Raw genomic sequence first — 17,270 nt, forward strand, 5'->3', positions numbered from 1 at the left:
GTCCTGCCAGGCCAGGAGCAGCACCGTGAGGCTGCCTGGCCCCTCTTGCTCACAGGCTGGGCAGGTTGCTCATCATGCTGGAGTTGCTGGACAGAGGCGCCCTGGGCCGAGCGTGCTGGGCCGCGGCGCTGCGGAAGCTGTCCCGGCAGCGCAGGGAGCTCTCCGTGGAGGAGCCAGAGTTGATGTCCGACATGACCACGCAGCTGCCAGGCTTGCAGAGCCCAGCCCTGACGCAGCAGCAGCACAGCAGGCTGCCCACGGCGCGGCGAACCTCCACGCTGCGCAGGGAGTAAATGACGGGATTGACCCCCGAGTTGAGCAGGGCCAGAGCCAGGGTCCAGTCCAGGCTGTGCAGGTGGCTGCAGGCCCCGGTGTCACAGAACACATCCAAGAGCAGCAGCACAAAGAGGGGGCTCCAGCACAGGATGAAAGCCCCCAGGATCATCAGCACCGTCTTCAGCAAGCGCAGGGAGCGCCGGCGGCCGTGCCGGGAGCAGCTCTGCCTGGAGCTGGCCTGCACCAGGTGCAAGATGGAGATGTACAGCCCGATGATCCCCAGGAGGATAATACTGAACATCACCACGGAGAACAGGATGTAATTCTTGGAGTAGAGCGGCAGGAGCACGGAGCAGGCCTGGAAATCGCAGAGGCAGTTCCAGCCCAGCAGCGGGAGCAGGCCGATGACGAGGGCCAGCAGCCAGCAGGCCGCGATCAGGCCGCGCAGCCGCAGCGTCTTGCTGGCCTCGCTCTCGGCGATGGGCCTCACCATGGCGCCGTAGCGCTCCACCGCCGTCACCAGCAGGCTGAAGGTGGAGGCGGCCAAGGCCACGAAGAGGATGCCTTCCCTCAGGAACCAGAGCTGCGGGGACAGCTGGAAGGTCTTGCTGCCCGACAGGCAGAGGTTGCAGAGGTAGGCGATGCCCGCCAGCAGGTCGCTGAGGGTGATGCTGGCGATGCAGGAGTAGACCCAGCGGCGGCCCCGCAGGCAGCGCAGCACGGCCAGCAGCACCAGCAGGTTCTCCAGGATGATGACGCCGCTGATGATGGCGAAGGCCGTGCGCAGCGGCCCCATGCCCTCGTCGACCGAGTGCCGCTTGCTGAGCTTGCCCGAGAAGTTGTAGTGCTGCAGGATGATGTTGACGTTCCTGGCTGCTGCCAGCTGCAGGCAGGAGGCTTTGGTGGCCAGCAGGTGAGCAGAGTCCAGGGAAAGGAGGAGGGAGCTATTCACCAGCCAGCCCAGCACTGGAGCAGCCATCTTCTGAGCTGGGTCAGCACTCGGGGTGCTCGATGGAGGAAGGGTCAGGTGGGGCTCGGGGCAGAGCAGATCCTCTGTTTGAGGGCTGGAGCCAGCCCTGCTCGGCGGAGGTGAGAGTCAGAGCCCTGTCTGCCAGCCCTGCAGCACTGAAAGAGCAAGGGGAGAGGAGGGTGAGGTGTTTTGTAAGTCCACCCATGAGCATGGGCTTCCTGTTGTTTAATAAAGCTTCCTGTTGTGACTGTATTGACATCTCTTCTAACAGCTGTCATCATTTCTTGGTAAGGGTCTGTTAATTCTCAGCTTTGCTGTGGTTGTGAAGGTGTGGCGTGAATGAAGAAACCTGCCAGAGCTGGAGCAGGCTGTCAAACGGGGCAACACCCTGATGGGCAACACCCTGATGGGTGGCTCTGAGCACATCCCAATGCTGGTAAGAGCACCCAGACACCTCAAGACACAAAGTGCTTTTCTTGCTGTGCTACTCAGCTCACCCCTGAGCCTGGTAGAGAGCCACTGCCTCTTCCTCAGCTGCCCTGTGCTCAGATCATCCCTCTTCCTTCTTCAGGAGGAAGATCCACGCTGTCACTCCACGGGCCCAGCTCCTGCCACTCTCTGAGAACACATCCAGACACACCCATCCTGGCACCTGTGGGGTGCAGCTGAGCCTCAGCCCTCCCCTCCAAAGGGAACCAGCTGCTCCAAGCTGAGCACGTGCCCTGACACTGCAGCTACTCCTTCAACTCACCAAGCACCTGCTAGAGATGGGTCAGGATCTTCCTTCCCACAGGCAGGGAGGGAGGCAAAACCCTGCTGCTTCTCACCTCTGAGGAGGCACAAGGTGCTGAGACCAGAACCAAGGAATGAGAGCATGGCTGAAATGTTCATTTCCAGCATTGGCCTAATTCCTCATGTTTGCAAAACTCAACAGGAGAGCCTTGGAATGTGCTATTCCCAACTGTGGCTGGGAATTTGCCTTTGCACTCACCTGTCGTGGCTTGTGGGAGGCTCTGGCTGCCCCAGGGAGGTTCAGCAGTGCTCTCCAGCTCCTTCCAGCATGGTGCAGGTAGTGGGGACAGCTCCATGTGCAAAATAAGTGAGGCTTCTACCTACTACCAAAGCGAACAAAAGGGGAAGTTACAACATCAACCACATTTCTGCTGGGTGGACCCCACCCAAATCAGCTGCAGAGTGGCAGAGATGAAAGAAAAGCAGAGCACCTTTTAACTCAGGGTCTCAGCTGAAGCTGAGCCCTGCTGTCCCTGGGCTCTCACTCCAGACTGCCAGGGAGCCATGGAGATGTCCCCAGGCTGAGGACAAAGAGCAGTGAGCTCTTCCCTCAGCAGGGAGCTGTCCAGGGAGCCCACCCATCCCTGGATGGACTGATCCCAGGCTGGATGAGCACAGACAAGAGGAAAATGCAAAGGAGGCTCCTGCAGGAAGCAAGAGTGGCTGTCATCAAAAGCTGAGGGCTCCATCCTCCTCCTCCACCCTTTCAGCTGAAGTTTTGGCCTTTTGTATCAGCAGCATGGAAAGAAACTCACACTGATAAGATCAGCAGATGACCCCAAGATTGAAGGAGCAGAAGTCAGCAGGAAGGCTGGGCCACGAGTGCAGGGCTGCACGTTCAGCACCAGGAGATCACCCCCAAACCCCCCCAGATCCCTGGAATCCAAAGGGTCAGTGTGACCCTGGCACATCACCCCTGGGAGCTGTGCTCTCACCTCAGGGAGAACCTCCAGCTCATGTGTCAGTTCAGGAAATGGATTTGTAGAGCGTTTTTAGGGTTTGATTTTGGGGTATTGGATTTGTAGAGAGTTTTTAGGCCTTGATAAAAAGTTCTGGGTCTCTGGGTTATCTCTGGGTCAGGAAAAGGGTATTGTCCAACAGTGGAATGTTCCTGAAAGGTCAGAGAATAGAGAAACTTGCCTTGTGAGGGGCTCTGAGTAGCTTCTCCAAGAGCTGGCAATGTGTGAGGAGTCTCAGGGATTCCTGAGAGATCTGTGGAGAGGATGGGCCTGGGGCAGGCAAACCCTTCTGCTCGAGGCAGATGAGCTGCTGGGACAGCCTGACCCCTTCACCCTTGGTGTTCAGGTTCTCTGGACCAGCAAAACATGGAAGGATCTTCCTAAAAAATGCCCCTTCCACAAACACATCCACGACTGGGGGCTGGTGGGGTCTGAGCCCCCACGTGAAGAACAGATCCTGCTCTGTCTCATCCCCAATTCCTGAGCTGGATCTTGGCCCTTCTCCTCTGCTGCCATCCCAGTTCAGATGTTCTTTCTTTGAAGCCAAGTGGGGCAGGGGAGGGACACCCCTTCCTGCAACACTTCTCATCTCTTCCTTCAAATCAGAGCCACAATCTCCTGAAACTGCCTGAATCTGCCTGAAAGTGTCTGGTGGCTCTGAGTGCTGGGCTGGGAAGGACCAGGGGACCCACGGGGGGCAGCTGAAGCCCTCTGGACCTGCTCCAGTTCCATCCTAAAGGTACTGATGGATGCTGAGATGAGGCACCTCAGCATCCCTGGTCAACAGGAAAGCCAAAACACCTTGGCCTCAGAGAGGGGAACTTGTCTGTAGTCAGAGAGGAGCAGGAGAGCAGCTCAGCTCCCTGTGGCCCTGCCCAGTCCCTCCTGTCTTGGGGCTGCTGCTTCCAGGAGGGTTTCCAGCCACAGATTGTTGGGGGAGCCATAAGTAACTGCAGGGCAAAGACAGCAAATTACAAACACAAGATAAAATATCGATGATTCCTCTTGAGGTTTTCCTGCTGTGCTGCTGCACAGTCCTGATTAAAGCTTGTGCTTTCAGATATTGAGATTTAAAAAACCAAAAGATGGGTTCAGCTCTGTGGAGAGCTGTCAGGCAGCCCCCAGGCTGGCTCATGGACATCAGGTACCCCCATCTGTGTCCCAAATCTCTCCCTGCTCATGCACCCATCCTGACCCCTCTGCACAGCCTCGAGGCATCCCCTTGCAGGTGTTTTTCTGTTTCAGGAAGGGTGGAGCAGGCTTGGTTTAAAAATGACTGAGCACTCCTGGCAGCTGGGTGGTTGCACTTCCCTGCTGCAGAGCAGCATTTCTCACATCCCAGTCCCCAAGCTGCAGGATGCTTCTGACCCCAGAGGAGCCAAGAAGTGCCAGCAAGGACCCTCTGACCTGGGCTGACCCAAACCCTGCAGATTTGACTTTTCACAGTGCTCAAAAACCATCCCAGACACAGCTGTTGTGCCCTTTCATTTAAATTGGCTGGTGGTGATGGTGGATCTCTGCAGGAAAAGAGGCTCTGCAGTGCATCTCTTGAAGGAAAACAAGAATATGAAAGAGCAAATTTCAGGATTGTCTCCTCTAGACCACATTCACAACTGTAAATGGCCAAGTTTTTCTGATTGTTTTTTTTTAAGTGGCTTTTTTTTAGAACCTTACATTTCCTCAGGGCAAAAACATTAAACAGAAAATGTGGGAGAAATATGAAATCACACCTCAAAACCACCTCAGTCTTGCTGCCAGCACCCCCTGAGGCTGTGACTGTGCTGTGCCAGGCTCTATCTGCCCTGGCCTTTCCACCCTGGGCTATCACCCATCAATGCCAGCCAGGGGCATGTGGGCACTGAGCAGGCCAGGCCAGAGATGCCCTGATTAGCCCAATCAGCCCTTTGCACATGGTTTCCTGGCTGCTGGGCACAGGCTATAAAACCAGCTCCTGACCACGGGCAAACTCAGGATTCCACCCAAGAGGGCAGAGATGTGCCAGCTCTGGGCACTGCCAGCCCTGCTGCCCCTGCTCTGCTGCCCCTGGGGCAGTGCCAGTGAGTCAGGGCTGAGCTGGGGGTCAGGGGGCTGCTCTGGGGCTCTCAGCAGCCCCTGGCTCATGCTGGGCTGGGGTTTCTTGCAGGTGCTCTGCGGGATGGGATTGTGGGGGGCCACGAGGCACGGCCCCACTCTCACCCCTACATGGCCTTCCTGAAGATAGCAGAGCTGGGGAACTGTGGGGGCTTCCTGGTGGCTCCTGACTGGGTGATGTCGGCTGCACACTGCCTGGGGTGAGTATTGATACAGGGGTTTTATCTCTTTCTTTCTCCCCTAGCCTGGGAGTTCCTTCCTTGGAGTGATTTTGGAGCAGGTCCCTCCTGTGCTGGGCTGCTCTCTGCACCTGCCTGGAAAATGAGGAATGTAAATGTGTAAAAATGTACAATGTGTAAAATGAGGGAGGGGGTTGGGTGACACCCAGCCTGATTTGCCCTTTCCCCCTCCTTCTGCCATGGCCAGGAACACCACAGTCATCCTGGGGGCTCACAACATCCACAAAGCAGAAAAATCCCAGCAGGTCCGGGGAGTGCTCAAGTACCACGAGCACCCTGAATACAACCCCAACACGATGGAAAACGACATCATGCTGCTGCAGGCAAGGAGTTCTGAGGGGGCAGAGGGGCTGGGGGGCCTCCAGGGGCTGGGCAGAGCTCGTCCTGGCTGTCAGCTCCTTCTCCAAAGCCGCTCCTGCCCGAGGTGCTGGAGGCTGGGAGGGACCTGGGAAGGAGCCATGGGCAGGGGTTGGAGCCTCGTGTGGCTCTCACAGCAGCTTGCAGAGCCTGCTAAACCCTCCCTGCCTCTGCAGAGCAAATATCCTGCTCACAACCCTCTCTGAACCCTCTGCTTTCCCCCAGCTGACATCAAAGGCCACTCTCAATGAATATGTGCAGCCCATCCCCCTGCCCAGGACAGGCAGTGACCTCCCCACGGGCACCAAGTGCACCATTGCAGGCTGGGGTCTCATCGATGAGGACAGGGCCACCAACAAACTCTTTGAGACCCAAGTCTCCATCTACAGCCGCAGGAAATGCAGCCTCTTCTACCCCCACCTGGATTCTGGCATGGTCTGTGCAGGCAGCTTCCACCAGCTGAAGGATTCCAGCCAGGTATGGGAGGGCACACGGGATGCTCTGGGTGCAGGAGCAGCTCCCAGGGCAGGTGACAAGGGTTTGGTGACAGTCCCCATCAGGACTGGATGTGCTGGCACCAGCCACAGGGGCAGAGCTCAGCCCAGCTGGGTGGGAAATGGGGCAGGAATGGAGCCCCAGGGCAGAGAGGGGCTAAAATCAACTTCATCTCTCCCCAGGGAGATTCTGGTGGGCCCCTGGTGTGCAATAAAGTGGCACAAGGAATTGTTTCCTTTGGCTACAACTCCCCACCCGGGGTCTACACCCGCATCTCCAACTACCTGCACTGGATCAAAAAAGTCATGAAGAAGTAATGGCAGTGGCAGTGGCAGTGGCAGTGGCAGCACTTTCTCCAGCTCTGCTGTGGCCCTGGACACTGCAAGAGTTTCCTTCCTGCCCCTGCTGAAGGCTCAGCTCCCTGCTGTCTCCTCGGGACCCCAAGTGACTCTGTCAGGGCACTTGGGAGTGCCCCTGCCTCTGTTCTGGGGCTGCTGCCTGTCCCTGCCTGTCCCTGCCTGTCTTAAACCCCCCTGGCAGGAGCAGAGATGGCCCCAGATGGCACAAAAAGAAGCTGTGCCACAAGAAACCCCACTTCCTTCAGAGATAACTCTGTTCCTGCTTGAACCCTGCTGCACTTCAAGTAAACTCAAAGCTGCCCCTCCCAGCGTGCATCATGTTTTTTGTGGCCTTGCCACAGAGAGAAATGTTTAAATCAAATGTTTAAATCACACTAAACAGGAGGGAGGCTCTGACTGCTGCACCTGAGAGGCTGCAGGGACAGCAGCAATCACAGCTCTGCATCCTCAGTCTGGGGCAGAATCAGAAACAAGAGCTGGGCTTGCCCTTCCTGGGGTCACAGGGATGATGGGTACAGGAATGTGCTCCTTTTGATGGAGTGGCAAAACTGTCTTTTGTCCCCTCAAAAAGGAAAGAAGCCCAGAAGTTTCTCTCTTCCATTAGGTGAAAAAACCACCTCATAGGAGACTTCACCTCAGACTTAAAGATAGCTAATTAAACTGAAGTCAAAAAATCCTGCCTGGGCAATTTACTAGAAAAAGAAGTGAACAGAGAAACCAATGGATTTTGTGAGGTGTTTTTCCAGGAGCAAGGACCTCCTGCAACTGACTCAGTTTTTCTCTGTTTGTTATTTTGCCTTTTATTAAACCTTTTTATTTCCAAAACTGCAACAGCAGCCATCCTGCTGATTTTATGCCCTCAAAAGTAGCTGAGCTATCTTGGGTGTGTTATAGACCACCAAAAACTTATGAGACCTGACTCAATGAGCTACAATTAGTGATGGGTGTGCTGTGAGGAGAGAAACTGCCCAGGTAGGATGGGCACAGTGATGGGCACAGATCCCTTCACCAACTCCTGGGAGCACAGGCAGCAGGGCAGAGGGGCACCAGCAGTGCCCAGGGCTCTGAGGGTTCCATCTCTGCAGGGTGAAGGCTGCTCCCCCTGAGGTGTTGCACCCCAGGGCACAGAGCAGCTGGACAGCAAGCTCACAGGGCACTCTTGGGTTTTCTGTGCTTGAGATGACCCCTGAGATATTAGAAAGTCTCTTTTTCCCAGCCCTGTGACCAAAGAAGTTGAGATTGGTCAGTTCTGCTTTTCAAGGTTGTTTATTTTCTCTTATCTATTCCATTCTCTCTCTGACCTGCTGAGATCTGTCCAGCAGGTTGGGTTGTGGCACAGTGCCTGCCCTTGGGGTGGTGTTAACTTTTTATACTAAGAACTATGTGTACTTTATTGACAATAATTGTCCAATACCTCTCACCTATGTTAGACAGTCTGTCTCTATTCTAAACCAACCCAAAAGTGTAACCATCTCAGCAGAAGATGGAGGACAAGAAGAAGGAGAAGGAGGACAGGACATGCCCAGATTCCTCCATCTTGCCTCTTGAACCCCCATTCTAAAACCCCCACAATTCTACTTTTTCACTCTGACAAATTAACTCTCATTCTACTCAAACTCTTGCAGCTTGCAAATCTTCACACAAAGTTGGGAATTGTTTCCATGGGCTAAAATCAAAGGCACAGGTGTTTTTGACTCCATGCCAAGGTCTCTGAGCCCCTGCCAGGGTCTGGAATCCCCCAGGGCAGCCAGAGGGATGTGCTGGGTTCTGACAGGGCACACCAGGCTGATCTCTTTGAGCTGCAAGAGGCTCCAGAGGCTGCAGGGAGCTGCATTTTCTGTGTTCTGTGCCCTGGGATGTAGGCATGGCTGTTAAAACACCAGCTCAGGGCTTTAGGATCCCAGAGAGGAGGCACACCAGTCCCAGCTGTCCCACACCCACCCCCAGGCTCTGCAGCCACAATCCATCCCCATTTCTGCACCATCTCCTGGGTAGAAACACAGAAAGGCTTCAACTGGAAGGGTTTTGAAGGAGCTGGGTTCAGAGAGTGCCTGACCCCAAAGCCACTTCCTCCTCTCCTCCCTGCAGGGCCCAGCTGGGTCTGGAGAGGGCAGGGACCAGTCCTGGCTGCTGTGGAGCTGCTGGGCTCATCCTTGTCCCCTGTAACCCAAACCTCCCCCTGAAGCTGGGGATGCCCAAAGTTCTCCTCTCAAAGGATGCTCAAGGGCTGTTTTCAGACTGGAGTCTGAATTTCCTCCCCTGGCCTGCCCCAGGCTCTCCCTGAGCCTTCCTCTCCTTCCTTCCAGCTCGTTTCTGGTGGCTTCTCTTGAGTACAGAGAGCCAAGAGCTCCCAGGGGGAGGTGATGGGGACAGAGGTTAAATAAAGTTGTTTTATCTAAAATTAATCATCAATCTTTATTGAATATATTAGTAAAGTTATAAAATGCAATTCAACAACACACTGAATCATATTTTATAACACATATCACAATCACACTTCTCTTCCAAAATTTTTCACCAAAAAAGAAAATACTATAACAAATACTCTTATTACCAACATTCCCTTAAGAATTCCTCACCACAAACAACAATCTCGTCAATTTTGCCATTAAAATATTCAAACTTCACAACAATTTTTTACCATTAAAATATTCAAACTTTACAACAATTTTTTACCATTAAAATATTCAAACTTTACAAACAATTTGACCTTAATAACAATAACACTCATTCAATTATTCCTACATACCCTAAAAAAAAAGTTCCATAATTAGAGTTCCGCTAATTATCTCTGGTGAATGAGTGAGAGCAGAAGTCCCTGGCAGGGGTGAGGATGTCTGTGATGTCAGCAGGAGACTTTGTGGGTCGGTTTGTGGTGGGAAAAACCAGTGGGGAATTTTAAATACACAAAAACTCTCTGCAGTCCAGGGGAAGGGGTGCCTGCCCTGCTCTCATGGCCTTCCCACTGCTCACCCCCATCAGGAGGAGATTCCCCCAACCCAGCCTGAATTTCTGCTCACAAATCCTCCCAATTCTTGCCTGGGATGAAGGGAAACTGAGTCAGCTGTGCCTCCAGCAGAAGGTTCCATGTTTGGGCTTCTGCTCTCAGCTGCTATCGGCTCAGAAATCTGCAAGAGAAGAGCCTGCAGCTGCTTATCTGTGCCTCACCAAGCTTTGTCACGTCAGGGTTTTCCTTGAAGCTCCAGCTGCTGCAGGCTTTGCACGAGAATGGCAGCTTGTAGCTTCAAACTGGGGTTTGCCCACTTGGCACGGGAGGCAGAGGGGAAAGCAGAGTTACTGGCAGTAGCATCAGCCCTGTTTCGTCACAGGTGAGCTGGGGATGCTCAAGGTTTGCTCTTACTGGAAAATCCCGGCATGGTTTGGGCTGGGAGGGCCCTTAGGGATCATCTCATCCCAGCCCTGGACACCTCCCACTGTCCCAGGCTGCTGCAAGCCCTGTCCAGCCCTGCCAGGGCTCCAGGGGCAGCCTCAGCTGCTCTGGGAATTCCATCCCAGGGCAGGATTTCTGCCCAGTGCCGTGTTACAAACACATCATGGCAATTTTGCTCCATTAGCCAAGAGTGCAGCTCCTGGGGGAGAGCAGGAGGGGCCTCACCTGCCCCTGCACAGCCTTTAGTGATGCCTCAGGCTGGAGATTTTCTATTTTTCACATTCTGTGCTGCTTTAGTGGGTGGGTCTGGGTTCATATCAGGGCATGGTGAGCTCTGGGGAGACAAAACAATTCCTGCTCCAGCTGGGCACCAAGGACAAATGATCCAAATCTCAGCCCAGGAGCACAAACCCCGTGGGCTGGAGAGAGAAAAACAAGCAGGGTGGGACTGCAGGGGCTGGGGCTGGAATGGGACAATGAACTGCAAGGTGCAAATGGAGCAGAACTGATCCCAGGGACAGACCCTGGGACCTGTTGTCCATTTTGGGACCATTTTTGTTCATTTTGTGACCATTTTGGTTCATCTTGAGTGCAGCCCTGGCTGGGTTCTTCTGTTGCCCAAGGTGGATCCATTGAGGCCTTTTAATAAATCCCTGCTTTATTAATTAACTCTGTCCAATCTCAGCCTTCACAAGGCTTCACTAGAACTGATGGAACTGATGCATCAGGTGAAAGAAATCTTGTTCATGAGGGGCTCCTGATAAAAATCAAGGTTTGCAAGAAGAGAAGCTGCAGAGGAAGAACTCACTGGAAGTCAAAGAGGTGAGGGTGGGTGCATTGCCCACAGCTTCCAGAACAAACACAAAGTTCTAAACTTGGCTCTGGCTTTAGGAGGACGTCAGATCCCCCAGATCAGAGCCATGATGGAGGTGGGCTGATGCCCAAAGCCAGAACTGACTGAATTCCCCCCTCACACTGCTGAGACATGCAACTTGTGGAGAGATTCTTCAGATGAGTCTGACTTCTGTGGTTTCCTGGAGTCTGGTGTCAGGCTATAAAACCCTGCTTGGAGCAGGATCAGACCCCAGAAGCTGCTGCCCCACCAGAAGGCTGTGATGGAGCACCTGCAGAGCCTCCTGCTGCCCCTCGTGCTGGTGATGCTCCCCCCAGTCAGCAGCAGTAAGTAGAGTGGGCTGGGTGACAGGAGAGGGCTGGGGAAGGATAAATCTCAGCCCTGTGCCCTCTAAAATCCTCATCCCCAGCCCCATCCATTGCAGATTATCCCTGGAAGTGGAGGGAGGGAGGAGAAGTCAGGATACAGCCTGCCCCCTACGTGGCCTTTCTGCAGGGGAAGGACAACCAGTCCTGTGGAGGATTCCTGGTGGCTCCTGCCTGGGTGATGACAGCAGCTCAGTGCCTCAGGTGAGTCCTTGCTGTGTCCTGCAGAGAGGTGTCTGTCCCTCCAGGGCCTGGGGAACAGCTCCTCCAGGGAGCTGGAGTCACCTCAGCCACCAGCTGGCTCCTTCCTGGCAGGCAGGACAGCCCTGGGGACAGCCTTGGGGACAGCCCTGAGCCCCATGTCACTCCCCAGCCCTGGGGACAGCCTTGGGGACAGCCCTGAGCCCCATCTCCCTCCCCAGCCCTGAGCCCCCTCTCCCTCCCCAGCCCACCCTCAGGTATTTTCCCTGATTTTTTCCCCCCTCCATGCTCATTTTGTTTCCCCCAGGTCAGGGTGGCTCCTTCCCTTGCTGTCAGGCTTTGTCCTTTCTGCCACCAACGTGTTTGCTGGCAGAATTATTTCCTATGGAATATATTCCTATATTCCCACATTCCTATGAATATTCCAGCTCCAGCTGGGCTAGGGATGGGCAGGAGGATTTTCCAGATGTGCTCAGCTCTGGGTGTGGCTCCCACGCAGCTCAGGGCTGCCAGCTCTGCCCTGTGCCTGTCACTGTGCCTGTCCCTCGGGGCCAGGGCCACACCTGGGCACCAAAAGGAGGAGCCTGGGGGCCTGAGCCTCACCTGGGACGTTGGGAACACCCAAAGTCCTTCCCAGTTCTCCTGAGGCAGCACTGTCTGCTGGTGATGTAGAGGAAGGACAGAGAATTATCCTGATTTAGAAACCCCTGGACTTCCATGGGGCTGTGGAGCCCAGAAGGAGCAATATTGGAACAAATGTGCCCAGCTTGATGTCTGGGCACTGAGATAAAGGAGAGATAAAGGAGATAAAGGAGGCAGAGCTCTGGTCTGTCAGCTGGGAGCTTGCTCTGCCTCGTGGCTGGGCAGATTCACTGGCAGAGCTCCTTGCTCCCACCATTCCTCTTTAGCAGTGCTGCTGATGGATTTTGTGCATAGGGAATATCTGTACACACTGTATTGTGTCATTGGGCTGTCCTGGGGGATGAGCCTCAGCGTCCCCAGGTGAGACAGGGACAAGCTGGTGACAACACTGTGCTTGATGTCACCAGGCACAAACCTCTGACTGTCATCCTGGGAGCCCAAACCCTGCAAAGGAGAGAGCAAAGCTGGCAAACCTTCCAGGTGAAGGAGTACCACTGCCACCCAGGCTTCACCAGCCCTAAGAAGGGCAAGGACATCCTTCTGCTCAAGGTAACCTGGTGGAGCACCCTGAGCTGCAGCCCTGGGGCAGGAGGGGCCAGTGGATCCCAGGGCAAACACTCATCTCTGTGGTTTTTTTCTCTCTTTTCCCCTCTGTGTTTTCTGTGCCCTTGCCCAGCTGAATGGCAGTGCCAGCAGCAATGGCCAAGTCAGGCCCATTTCCTTGGAGAAATCCAAAATTCGGGGAGGCACCGAGTGCAGCCTGGTTGGCTGGGGGGACAGGACAGCCACTGTCACCATCATCAAGCAGAGGGACTGCCTCAGCCACTACCCAGGCCTTGCTGACAACCTCATTTGTGGCCAGAGCAGATCCTCCAAGGTACCTGAAAAGGTCAGTGTGCTCAGGGAGGAGGAGGAGGAGGGGAGGTTTGAGCCAGGGGCAAAGCACTGAGAAGAGGATCCTTGTGGATCCTTGTCTTCTCCCATGGCACAGGAGCTGGGAGTCCCAGCAATGGCCTGGCCAGAGGGGTTCACTGGTCTGAGTGTGTTTTGGGCCTTTCACCCTGAGCCTCACTGCTGCTCTGGGTGTGTTTTGGGTCTGGAGGCAGCAGAAGGGCAGAAATGGAGCTTCAGTGTTCCCCCAGCTGGGTCCCAAACAAAGCTGCCACCACCAGCCCCTTGTGGAGGCAGAGCTGCCTGGAGAAGAGGAGGCTCAGAGGTGCCCTCATTGCTCTCTACAACTCCCTGGAGGGAGCCTGGAGCCAGGTGGGGTTGGTCTGACAGAACCAGAGGACACAGTGGGTATTGGATATTAGGAAGGAATTTTGCACCAGAAGAATAATAAAGAACTGGAATGCTCTTCCCAGGGAGGTGATAGAATCACCATCTCTGGATGTGTTTAAAAAAAGCCTGGACATGGCCCTTGGTGCTACAGTCTGGTTGAGGTGTTAGGGCAGATGTTGGGCTCAATAATCTTAGAGGGCTCTTCCAACCTCATTATTCTGGGATTCTGGGATTCTGGGATTCTGGGTTCTGTTATCCCCCCCACTGCGAGTCCAGGCTCCTGCTGGGGAAATCCTGCCCTGAATTTGCAGCCTCCCTCCATCCCTGCAGTTCCCATCAGCCAGCACTGATCTCTCTCCTCCTCTTCACAGGTTGGGGATCCTCTGGTCTGCAACAACAAAGCCTTTGGCATCTTCTCCTACAGGCACAGCAACTGGCCTGGCTTCTACACACACATTGCTCCTTACCTCCCCTGGATCAACAGTGTCATGAAGTCCTTGTGACTCTGCTCCCCCTCAGAGCCCCATCCTCACCAGCTTTCTTTCCCTTTCCCCCTGGGAACATCTGCCACTGCTCCTGGTGGATGTGGCAAGGACTTCTCCATGGCCAGGCTGAGCTCTGCCCGTGCTGGGGCTGGCACAGAGGAGGTGCCTTGGCTGGGTTTGTGCCCTGGGCACTCTGAGCTCCTTCCCTGCTGTGCCCTTTGTGGCTCCAGCTCTGGAGAGGAGGCAGCAGGACAGCCCCAGAGAGGGGACAGCAGCTGAGGGGGTGTTGGGAGCCTCAGGGAAGGCTGCACAAGGAGATCAGAGGGATGCAAAGAGCAGCCTGTCACTTGTGGCATGTCTGGGTGTCCCAAACCTTGAGCTTGCCCAGGCTCCAAGGACACTTCCAGTGCTTTACTACTGCTGTCCCTACCTCTGAAACCTGCTGCCTCCTTTCTCCCCTCCTCTGTAACTCCAGTGTTGTAAGAACACATAAAACCAATAAATCTCATCAGCATTTCAAAGCCTTTTTCCTGGTGCTATTTGGATTTCTCTGTGCCACTGGCTCCAGTCAGAACAGCTCAGGAGAAAGCCACAGCTCCAAGAGCTGAATCCCCAGCTGGAGGTTTCTACCCCAACCAACTCTGCCCTCTAAACCTCCAGAACAGATGTCCAGTCTGGATTTCAGGGCAGGGGCTCTCCTCACTCCCTCCAGGGACCTCCAAGCTGGTCCTTGGGAGGGATTTCCTCTCTCCCATCCTCTTCCCCACTCCCAATTCTACCCCATCCCACCTCTGGCTGCCATTCCACACCAAAGCAGCATCTTCCTTCCCCCCAGTGCCCCTCTGTCACTCCCAGGGCTCATCAAGGCACTCTGAGTCATCTTTTTAGTGCGGCTGGCAGCAAAGAGAGGAACCTCACAGTCCCACCACAGCCTGACAGTCAGGAAATATTTTATTTCTGGTTGTGGTTTAAGACAGAAATATAAACCCCTGCCTTTTCTACAATAGAGCTTAAAAATATTGCAACCTGAAGAAATTAATCTGGAGAATTTGGCAAGAGACCCAGCGAGAGGAGCTCAAACACTTCCGTCAGATGTTTGGGTTTTCATCTACAAAAACATTTCTGGGGAGTGTTTGCCTTTCCTTGTGCTCACCTCTGCCCAAAGGTGACTTGTCAGAGGCCATTCCAACATCTGTGGCAGCACTGGATAAAAAACACGAGGACAAAGATGTGAAGACTTCAAATATTTTCCAAACCTTATAATTCAAAATGTCTAAAAGTCCCCAGGTCACTCACCTGACTAAGAAAAGCTGCAGCTGAGCAGAGTTATCAGTGGTTTTTGCTGTGGGTGATGTTGCACAAGGAAAGCACCTCTAGCACATTTCTGCTGAGTTTTCCATGCCCAGAGTGCCCTCTTTGGGTTGGCAACAGGGTGTGTTCTTCAAGGTTCTGCCTCTGAACAACTTCCAAAGTGATCCAATAAAATTCACCCCTTGCAGTTTGGGAGCAAATTCATGGCTGAGCTGAGGGAAGGCAGCTCTAACCCCCAGGGTTCTTTACATCATTTAATCTGCTCTGAACCAAGGGTTGTTGCAAAGCTGACATTGAGATTTTTTTTTTTCTATTGAGGCTGCCAAATCCTGCCCAGAAGAATTTCCCAGTGCTCATCCTGTGTCACCTCTTGGGGAGCTGGAGACCAAAGGCCTGAGTCACTGGGAGGGAGGATGGGAACCAGCAGAGCAGGAGAGACCAGTCTTTGGGGAGCTCCATCATTTATTTCCATGGCCAGGAGCTACAGATCCTCACTTGAGATGAAGGGAAGAGCTCCAGGAGCAGCTTCAGGACAAAGAACAGCCCTGGGCAGAGCTGAGGTCCCTGACAAGCCACATCCTCACCCAGCTCAGCAGCTGGGGTTACCCAGAAGCTCCCCACAGCCCCAGTGTGGAGTCTTCATCACACAGTCCAGCCACAAAAACTCTTCAAAAGCCAAGAGTTCTCCACCCACAGTGGTGGAGATGGTACAAAAATTGCCTGTGGAGGCTTAACTTCCTGCTCAGGCTGCATGGCAGCAGATAAAGCAGCTCCAGGACAATTATACCAAACTGGTATCACTGGGAGAGCACACAGGAAACAGCCTGGGGTGGGACAAGCCCAGGGCTCAAGAAGTTCTGGACAGAAATGTTGTTCCAACAGCAGCTGCCATTCCACAGGCCAAACTGCTCCTGCCCTGGGTGGGACCAGGATAACACAGGGGAGAAACCTGGGGTACAGCAGGGAGGTTTTATATTCCTGCTTTATAAATTCCACATGGCATTTTACTCTTGTGGTGGACAGATATTTCCCTCTCTTCCCCAGAGGGCAAAGGGAATGCTCAAAGCAAAGAGAGGAGGATGATGGCTGTCCAAGGACAGGGCAAATCCCAAACTCTCTCTTTGCCCCTTTGCACATGGGATTTTTTAAAATAAGAAAAATAGGAAAATTGATTTCCTTCATGTCTGCTTTACCCATGAGCACAACCCCAAGGACCTGCTGTGGTAGGGCAGGGACATCCAGTGGCCAGGTTGGAAGTGATTTGCAGCAGTCCCTGGGCCAGCTCACCTTATCAGGACACTCCCCTGGCCCAGAGCCCAGCCCTGGCAGCCCTTGCACCGAGTCCCTCCCTCTGGAGCAGGCTGGAGGCCAAAGGAATTATCCAGGCAGAGCCTCATGACACAGCCTGCCCTGCTCCCAGACCTCTCCTTGCAGGATGGGCACAGGAGGAGCTGAGAGCTTCAGCCCCAGCTGCAGAGCTGGAGGTGAGGAGGAGCCCTCTGTGCTGCTGGGAAAGCTTTCTCCAGCTTGGGCTGATGCCTCAGGTTTGAGTTTTTATATTTTTCAGATTCTATTCTATTCTACTTTAGTGTGTGGGTCTGAGCTTCATATTATGGGATGGTGAGCTCTCTGCACAGAACAGGGAGACAATTCCTGCTCCAGCTGGGCACCAAGGACAAATGATCCAAATCTCAGGCCCAAGAGCACAAACAACGTGGGCTGGAGAGAGAAAAACAAGAAGGATGGGACTTAATGAGCCAAAGCTGTAATTAGACAATTAACTCCAATATGCAAATGGAGCAGAACTTATCAAAGTGAGAGACCCTGTGACCTGTTGTCCATTTTTGTGGCCATTTTGGGTTGTGCTGCCCAAAGTGGATCCATTGAGACCTTTTAATAAAACCCTACTTTATTAATAAACTCTGTCTAGGCTCAGTTCTAGGTCAGCCTTCAGCAGGCACCAGGGCTGGAGTGGTCCTTGGGAAAGCAGCAAATGTGATCCTGCTGTTCGTGGGCTGCTGCCAGCAGCTGCCTCCTTCCCTGGGCTGCTCCACTCCCACCTGGAGGCTGCAAAAGGCCTTTAACACCCAGAATTTCCACCCAGCTAGAAATAGTGAGTGTTAAAATCTTCATTTTTTTTTTTTCCTTGAAGAGCCTCAACTTGTTGCTTTGCTTTATTTAAACAGAGCATATTTGGCTCTTT

At 53.8% G+C, this 17,270-nt stretch overlaps 3 protein-coding genes across 3 annotated transcripts; 2 read left to right on the forward strand and 1 right to left on the reverse strand.

Moving 5' to 3' along the window:
• Window positions 1-49: 49 nt before the first annotated feature.
• Window positions 50-1,255, reverse strand: S1PR4 (sphingosine-1-phosphate receptor 4; the record flags this gene model as incomplete). Its single annotated transcript, XM_084221220.1, has 1 exon — window positions 50-1,255. The coding sequence occupies one exon, from the start codon at window positions 1,253-1,255 to the stop codon at window positions 50-52; it is 1,206 nt and encodes a 401-aa protein (XP_084077346.1).
• A 3,735-nt stretch (window positions 1,256-4,990) lies between these two features.
• On the forward strand, window positions 4,991-6,607 carry LOC311162638 (mast cell protease 1A-like; the record flags this gene model as incomplete). The annotated part of the gene is made up of 5 exons (XM_084221068.1): window positions 4,991-5,054; window positions 5,141-5,288; window positions 5,515-5,650; window positions 5,910-6,161; window positions 6,362-6,607. 5 exons carry the CDS (start codon window positions 4,991-4,993, stop codon window positions 6,494-6,496), a joined length of 735 nt encoding a protein of 244 aa, XP_084077194.1. The 3' UTR covers window positions 6,497-6,607.
• Window positions 6,608-11,044: 4,437 nt separating this feature from the next.
• Window positions 11,045-13,774, forward strand: LOC311162795 (granzyme G-like; the record flags this gene model as incomplete). The annotated part of the gene is made up of 5 exons (XM_084221342.1): window positions 11,045-11,108; window positions 11,207-11,351; window positions 12,398-12,539; window positions 12,667-12,885; window positions 13,643-13,774. 5 exons carry the CDS (start codon window positions 11,045-11,047, stop codon window positions 13,772-13,774), a joined length of 702 nt encoding a protein of 233 aa, XP_084077468.1.
• Between the last annotated feature and the right edge of the window lie 3,496 nt (window positions 13,775-17,270).

This window comes from Fringilla coelebs (assembly GCF_963513975.1).
Source record: "Fringilla coelebs genome assembly, chromosome: 24".
NCBI classification, from domain to species: Eukaryota; Metazoa; Chordata; class Aves; order Passeriformes; family Fringillidae; genus Fringilla; species Fringilla coelebs.